The sequence below is a fragment of the Pygoscelis adeliae genome, unplaced genomic scaffold, assembly GCF_000699105.1.
Source record: "Pygoscelis adeliae isolate BGI_AS28 unplaced genomic scaffold, ASM69910v1 Scaffold1131, whole genome shotgun sequence".
NCBI classification, from domain to species: Eukaryota; Metazoa; Chordata; class Aves; order Sphenisciformes; family Spheniscidae; genus Pygoscelis; species Pygoscelis adeliae.
Window position 1 is genome coordinate 21,866 of NW_008824080.1, and position 7,799 is coordinate 29,664.

Below are 7,799 nucleotides of genomic sequence, written 5' to 3' on the forward strand. Positions count from 1 at the left end.
AATCGTGCGAATCGATTACTTCGAGCTTAAGCGTGCACAGAAATTCAGATTTCAAGTGTTTTGGAAAAATAAAGCGTTCGTCGTGATCTTTAAGGAAAAAACCGAACGATCTTACCAAAACTAAAATGTGTTGCAGATGTTTCGGGAAAGGAGGAGTATTTTACTGACCGTCTGAGGCCTTTGAAGATCTCCTTCCTTAACAGGAGTCCCCGGGTCCGAGGGTTTCTTCCTAAGCCGTGCCCGAAGTGCTCCGGCCGCTGGCCCTGCCGTCCCTTGGCGGGGTTTGGTGACGCTTGGTGGCCCGGCCAAGCTTTCCTTCCCCGACTGGCTCCCTTGTCCCCCCAACCGCAGCGGATGCTTCAGCAGGTCTAAACGGTGCCTGGGGTGTAAAGGGCTGGTCCCCCGTGGGGGGACCGTTCCCCCATCTCGGCGAGGCGAGGGCGGCACGGGGTCTGCCCGGCGGTGCCCGCCGCTCCTCTGGCTCGCCCAGCTCTCTTTCCCCGTAGCTTCTGGACCGGCGCAAAGGGCAAAGCCTTCGGTCTCGTCCCAGCCAGGCGGCCGTTGGTTGCCTCTCCGAGGCCGGGCAGGCGATGGTTTCCCCTCGTCGCTGGCTCTCCTCCGAGCTCTTCGGCGCATCCGTAATCTGCTGTGGAGTCGCCGGTCCCGGTGTGCGCTCTGAGATGGGCCCGGCGGCTTCAATCTTGCAATTACATATCGCTGTTTTGATCTGGGGAGACCTTTATCTAATCCTCCTTTTTCCATTTGTCCCTTGCTGGGCTCTCTCCGCTTTTATTGCTGTGTAATAGGCGCAGCCGTTATCCACCTTAGGCCGAAAAAGCCTCTTTTGTTGCTCTTTACTGCAAGGACGGGCATCAGATCCGCTCTCTAATCTGCCCTCCCGCAGGGGTTGTGGTAAGCGAGGCCGTGCGCGTCTCCGCCGATGCCAGGTGTGTGCTGGAAGCTGATCTGCTCCTTCAACTCGTCCGGCGGGTGTCGCTGCCCCGGCGCCTTCGTTAGCCGGGCCCCCCCAGCAGCGCGGCAGGGACTCTCCTGGTGAAAATGACGGGGGTGTTTTGATGGAGAAGGAGGATGCGTTTTCGTCTGGGGGAATTCGGGCTTTCCCTTAAGCCTGCTGGTACCTCCTCGGTTTGCTCCACGTTCCCCTGCCCGCTCTCTGACGATTGCCGTGCTTTGCCTCCAGGTCCACGCCTGGGAGATCTCTGACCAGTTGCTGCAGATCCGTCAGGATGTGGAGTCGTGCTACTTCGCGGCGCAGACCATGAAGATGAAGATACAGACATCCTTCTACGAACTCCCCACGGACTCCCACGCTTCGTTACGGGACTCTTTGCTGTCCCACATCCAGAACTTGAAAGACCTGTCGCCGGTCATCGTAACCCAGGTAGGTGCCGCGCAGAGGGGTGGAAGGAGCTGCTCTGTAAATGTCTGCGAGCGAGAGAGGCCTGAGGCTGCTCTCGGCAGTAAAGCCAGGACCGTCCAGTCCTAACTCGCCGTTGAGAGCAGGCTGGTAGCCGCAGGCTTGTGTCACAGAGCCGTTCCGCACAGTAATTGCTTGCCTGCGGGTCACACCGATGGTGGCCGGCTCCGGCTTTCGTCGCTTCTGACTCTTTCTGAGACAAAGCCCTTGGTCTCCCTTGGTTGCTTTTCCTCCAACATGGAGAACAGAGAAGGTCGATGCCTGCAGCCAGCCCGGTCGTGCCTTCCCCGTACAGGATTGTTTGCCCTCCTTCGTTATTCGGTGCCATTAGTTAAATCAATTACTTTATCCTGTTGTTTGCTGTTTGGAGAGGGTGAGAAGGAGGAGCAGCCCTTCCTGGGGTTTTTCCCTGTGCTCTCCAACGGAGACAGAACGTTGATCACCCCCCCGGTGACCGGGGGGATTTCTCCCGAGGCGCTGGCGTGTTCTCGGAAATCCCTTTGCTCTCCGTACGGCGTTCCCCTTACCCCTGCACCTCATCGACGCGGCTCCGCCACGCAGACTGAGGCGAGGGTGCCTGTTCGGCCCCTAAATAGCCCAGCGGAGAGTATCACCCCGTCGGGGGCGGTGGGCGTTCCGCAGCTGACCGCAGGGGTTTGCGCACGCGAGAGGGATGTTGTGCATTAATACCCTGCCTCTGCAGGCCCGGCCTTCCCTGCCGGCCCTGCCGAGCTCAGGACGTTCTCCTGTGCTGTCGGGCAGATTTCGTCAGTCACCACACTTAGCTGTGTTTCGTTTTTTGTTCTTTTTTTTTTTTCCTCTTGCCCTTTCAGCTTGCTTTAGCAATAGCAGACCTTGCCCTGCAAATGGCGTCTTGGAAAGGCTGCGTACAAACACTGGTTGAAAAGTAAGTAGTCGTTCCTATCGTTAAACTCTAAATTGTTCCTCGAGTGAAAAAACGTTGAGTGGGTGGGCCTGCACGGTCCAAAAAGGCACGCAGCGGCGAACGGCCCGACGACAGGAAAGCTTGCTTGCTTTCTTGATTAATAATTTAAAGCGTTTTGGATCGTGGGCAGGGAGATGGGCTGGAGGGAGGGGTGGGTCTGTCTGTGGCTCTGTGCGACGGAGGGGCCGTGCGCGCTTCCGTGGACGCGGCTCTCTGAGCCTCAGCGATTTCCCTCATCCCCGTTTTTGTTAGGGGGTGATCCCTCGTCCCCTCCCGGCGTCAGCCGTAGCGCAGGAGTCAACGGGGAGGTCGAGGCGGTCGCCGCTGCTGTCGGGCGTCCCGAGGCGCTCGCTGGGCTGGTGGGGTAACGCCCAATTTCCGCGTGACGGCGCTTTTCGCTGTCCTCTGTTCGCCGACACGGGATGCCACACGCTGAGACTGTCTTGTTCGGGCGGATGACCGTGCTGCGGTGGTCCCGTGGTATTTCTGCAGCGGGAGGGAACTCGATTTGCCTGGGCGATGGCACTTGGACGTGACGTGCTGGTGGGCTGGGAAAGCTTTTGCCATTTTTCCGTCGGAACTCGTGAGCTAAACCACTGGCAGAGACTCCTCTCGACGGCGCTCTGCCCTCGCAGCTGGGCGCTGGAGAGCGTCTGCGATAACGCTTGTGCCGAATCTCTTTGAAAAGCCCCTCCGTCTCTCGCGGCGCTGTTAACCTACTCGCCGGTATGCAGGCTGTCTGCGCGCGCTTGGCTCTCGCCTGCCTTCACGCGCTGTCCTCCCTCCCCGTTGTTTCAGGTACAGCAACGACGTGACATCGCTGCCCTTTCTGCTGGAAATCCTCACGGTGCTGCCAGAAGAGGTTCACAGCCGATCCTTGCGCATCGGAGCCAACCGCCGGACTGAAATCATAGAAGATCTGGCGTACTATTCCAGCACGGTCATCTCTCTGCTGGTAAGGAGACCGAGCAGCGGCCGAGCCCCGGTCAGCTGCTAAAGAAGTTCATGCAGCTTCTTCTCCCCCCTCCACATCACCGATCCAGATTATTCCAGGTTGGATGCGATCAAAAAGCTGGTCTGTGTGAAACAAGCTGATTTTCTGTATTTCGGTTCCAAGCAGATCAAAGTCACGGTCAGGTCCCTGGTGTCAGCCCTGGATTGAAAACGGAGCTAGTTATGGAGACTTAATAGCTTTCTCATCCTCTCAGCTGGACTCTCCGTGTGAGGACTGCGTTGGTTTAGCTGGCGGTGCGGAGTGCGGTGCGCCTTCTGGCGCTGTATGTTTTTAGTTCAGGACTTTCTTTAGTCTCCTGGACTGTCGGTTCGGTCGCTGGCGAGGACTGGAGTCCTGTGCAGGCCGAGGTAGTTTCGGGTTATTTGATGGTTAAGCACGAAATTGCTTCAGCCCATTATGGGGGTGTGTATGTAGATCTCTAGATCATCTCTAGATCATCTCTAGATCATCTCTAGATCATCTCTAGATCATCTCTAGATCATCTCTAGATCATCTCTAGATCATCTCTAGGTTCACACACCTCTCTCTCTCTCTGTGGTAGAAGAAGGGCGTGCAGGTACTTAAAGCCTGTGATTTCTCTCTCTTCTCGTGCCCCTTTCCAACGTTAAGTACGTGCCCAATTTCTGATCATCGCGTGATAAGCTGAGGTTATGCCTTTAGCTGCAGGGCACAGTTGGCATTGGCCAAGCAGGGAGACTGCAGCTCCATCTCCTGGTTCTTCTTCAAAGGCCTCCTCCTCCAGGGAGCACTCACGCTCTCCAACGACGAGAGTGTTGTGGGCCCCAAAACAGGGCGAGTTTGGGGAGGAGCGAGTAAGCGTTGAGGTGAACTGCTTCAGGGACCGGAAAGAAACGCTCCTTGCTGGCTCCCTCCTTTCCAGAGAGACTTCTCGTGTTCGTCAGTGGTGTTTGAGCTCAGTAAATGAGTAGCCAACCCGATCCCTTGCCTCAAGCTTCAAATGGAGCGTGTGCCGTAGCCTCCAGAGCTTCCCGTAAATGTCTACCGTTCCACGGTGCTTATCTAAAGAAGGAAAGATAATGTACCCTCGGCAGCGCGAATCGAGTCTGTAATTCCACCAAGCAGCCGGTTAATGTCGCCGTGCTCCAGACGGAGCCGAGGTTTGCTGTGTTTAATTGCAGTGTCTCGTCAGCAATCGTCTCTCTGCTCTGCAGCCCCGTCTTCCCGTCCTTGGCTGCCCTGCACGCTGGGGGTCTGTGGTCCCCCCCGTCTCTCTTCCAGCCGCCTCCCTCTTGCCCTGCTAGCCCGCTGGTCAGTATTCCTCTGTCGATGGAGTTGTAGCTGTTGAAGATAGAAGGAACCTTAGGACCCTTAATACTTCATCCACGTGAAGTGACCCGTGGTTTTGCTGTGCGTTTTGATGCCATTTCTCCAAATCGCAGAATTTCAGTCTCCCTTTGACACCCGCCTACCCTTTGCTGTTAGGCTGTCCTTTAGATTTCCTTCTCGTTGATGAGCGAAGCTTTTTTACATGCGCCCATGTTCTCTTCTCCTCAATTAATACTTCTTCACGGCTTTTCTAGCTCTGGCGTGCAGCTTCTCTGCGCGTCCCCGGCACCGTGCCACACAGAAATAGGCGGGGGGCTCTGGGCTTGCTCTCAGGAGCCAGGGAGAAGGGGGATGCCCTCCCTGGGAGCTGATTCTCTGCCCAGAGGAGCCTCGCTTCTTGCAGCGCGTCGCTTCATCTTCCTCCAGACCCGTGTAACCTGCCATTTCATTTATCCCCTCCTGCCTCTCGGATGTCACCTGCAGTCCCTCCCCGACATCCCTTCCCTCTCTGAATCCCCTTCTCTGATGGGACCCGACACAAACTCAACCCCCAGCAGTTTCCCTTTGTTTAATTTGGAGAAAAGGGTGGAGCAGGGGTAAGGAGGGCTCGGTTTAAGTTTGCCCCTGGCCTGAAACCCTCGCAGAAGGTCCCCGTTCTGTTTCCACGCTGCTTTTTGCGGGGCCGTGGTTAAGAAAGCCACGGAGAGTATCTGGAATAGAGGTACGAGCGTGGCAGATGCTTCTGGTGGACGTTTCGTGTTTGTGCAACGTCCGGCTTTGGCTCTTCCCACGGCGGCCTGGGAAGGAGGCTTCATTTTCCGGAGTTACTCCGGTAACTCCGAAGGAAGGGGGATCGTGACGATCAAGGATCATAGAATCGTTTAGGTTGGAAAAGACCTTTACGATCATCCAGTCCAACCGTTAAGCCAGCGCTGCCAAGCCCACCACTAAACCACGTCCCTCAGCGCCACGTCCACACGTCTTTTCAATACCTCCAGGGACGGTGACTCCACCGCTCCCCCTGACATCCTGTCCCAATGCCTGACAGCCCTTTCGGTGAAGAAATTTTTCCTCACATCCAACCTAAACCTCCCCTGGCGCAACTCGAGGCCGTTTCCTCTCGTCCTACGTATCAGGACACAGAGTTGAGCTGTGTCCTCTGCTCAGTAGCTCAGGTCTTGCTTGGGAAGGCTCTCTTCCCCCCTCGAGCTGTATTTATCACAGCAGAGGTCCATGCCGTTACCACCACAGCCATTAGGGGAGCCCAGTTCCACTTTTTCCGTAGGCTTAGTTGTCTTCGAACGAGTCCTCACTGGGTTCTGAAACTCTTTTCACCTCCCCCAAATCCCTGCGCCCTGCCCGTCCCTCCGAGCCGTCTCCAGCCCTCGGCTCTCTTCCTAGGACGTCTCGGAGAAGTCTGGCTGTCACATCGGTGAGACAGGCAACGTCACCTCGCTCCGGGCTGCTCGCAGCCTTACCGGAGGCGATGCGCGGCGCCGGGGTTGGGTGGCCGAGGGTCACAGCCCTGTCGTAAGACTTTCTGTTCAGGCTTCCTCTGCATCTGCCCGGAGCTTTCGTGGTAAATCCCGGCACAGGCATTTCAACCACCTGCCTGAAGAGCAGAATTAAATATTTTCTGTAGGATTTAAATGCTGAATTCACTCTCTTGAGTTACAAAATGGGGTTTTAAAAAATTGTACAGGGACTGTGATGAGGTACGGCATTCCGCCTTCAGGACTGAAGTGTCAAGCGAGGAGTGGGGATCTCTGGAAGCTCTCACGTGCAGGATCGCTTGGCCGGTCTAGGCTCTCTTCTGGGGAGAAGGGCATCTGGGATCCTTCTCCAGGTCCTCCCTGTCCATCTGTTCTTCCTTTCCCTCAGCCTGGCGAGGTCAGGGCTTCCTTTGGTGTTAGGTTTTGGTTAAGGGTCGCTGTTAGGTGCTGTTGCGCGGCAGAAGCGTCGGCCGTCGCTGGAGACGAGAGCTGGCTGCTGCCAGACCCACATCCCGTCCCTGACACTGCGGTGGCGTGGTCGGGAGCGTCCTCAGGTTGGCCTTCGGGGTAGGTCTGACCCTCAGGACCCATCTTCTCTTTGGCAGCGGTTGTTTTTGTGGCGAGGAGTATCGAATTGAGATTTGAGTGAGGTTAGGGATTCATCACGTGTGAAACGCATTCGTGTCTGTGCTCCACCAGTCTGAGACAGGATTCTGCAGAAAACTGATGGGCTGGGAGTGAATGAAAACACTCAGCCTGCTTCTCTCGCTTCTGAAACAGCAGCTGAAGTTGACCGAGAGGTTTTTGGCTCTTGCCCCTACATCTCACCAAGTCCAAGGGCTACGTTCCCTGGGGACGGGGATGTTGGAAGCAGTCTGCTTTCTTGAACGTGCTTCACGTGGACTTGGAGAGGATGCTCAAAGTCCACACGCTCTTGAGAGGATGTTTGCAGAACTGTCTCTATGTTCCTGGTTACAAAACCGGGGTGGGGACACGGTCACCCTAGCTAGACGCAGAAGTCCCCTCTGCTGATGTGGGCATCCTCGGGTGTCTTCTGGTCAGAGTGCTGCTTCCACATACGTACAACGCTGCTGCTTGATTGCCGAAAGTTGTGTGTGTGCCTCTTGGAGGGATCACTGCTGACTGTCCCAGGCCCCCTGTATCTTGCTGAGATTCACGGGGGGAGTTCTTGATGCTGATTGTGGAGACTCCAAGGTGGCTTTCCAAAAGTAATTTATTATTTTGCTTGTGAAATTATGTGTTGGAGTTGAGGTCCTAAGCAGTTCTTCCTTGTCCTGCCGTAGATGACGTGCGTGGAGAAAGCAGGCAATGATGAGAAGATGCTCATCAAAATCTTCCGGTGCTTGGGGAGCTGGTTCAACCTGGGTGTCCTGGACAGCACCTTCATGGCAAACAGCAAGTTACTGTCACTCCTCTTCGAGGTGCTGGTGAGTGTTTCTCTTGGGAAATGGGATGCCATCCAGAGGGACCTGGGCAGGCTGGAGAAGTGGGCCCGTGTGAACCTCATGGGGTTTAACAAGGCCAAGTGCAAGGTCCTGCACCCGGGTCGGGGCAACCCCCGCTATCAAGACAGGCTGGGGGATGAAGGGATGGAGAGCA

At 56.0% G+C, this 7,799-nt stretch overlaps 1 protein-coding gene across 1 annotated transcript in view; it reads left to right on the forward strand.

Moving 5' to 3' along the window:
- Positions 1-506: 506 nt before the first annotated feature.
- Positions 507-7,799, forward strand: part of TNPO3 (transportin 3) — a gene marked incomplete at both ends in the record, with an annotated part of 26,284 nt that continues 18,991 nt past the window's right edge. Inside the window, 5 exons of the mRNA XM_009334183.1 lie at positions 507-638; positions 1,202-1,402; positions 2,272-2,345; positions 3,183-3,339; positions 7,484-7,627. Coding sequence (XP_009332458.1) covers positions 507-638; positions 1,202-1,402; positions 2,272-2,345; positions 3,183-3,339; positions 7,484-7,627 — 708 coding nt within the window. The remainder of the gene's footprint in view (positions 639-1,201; positions 1,403-2,271; positions 2,346-3,182; positions 3,340-7,483; positions 7,628-7,799) is intronic.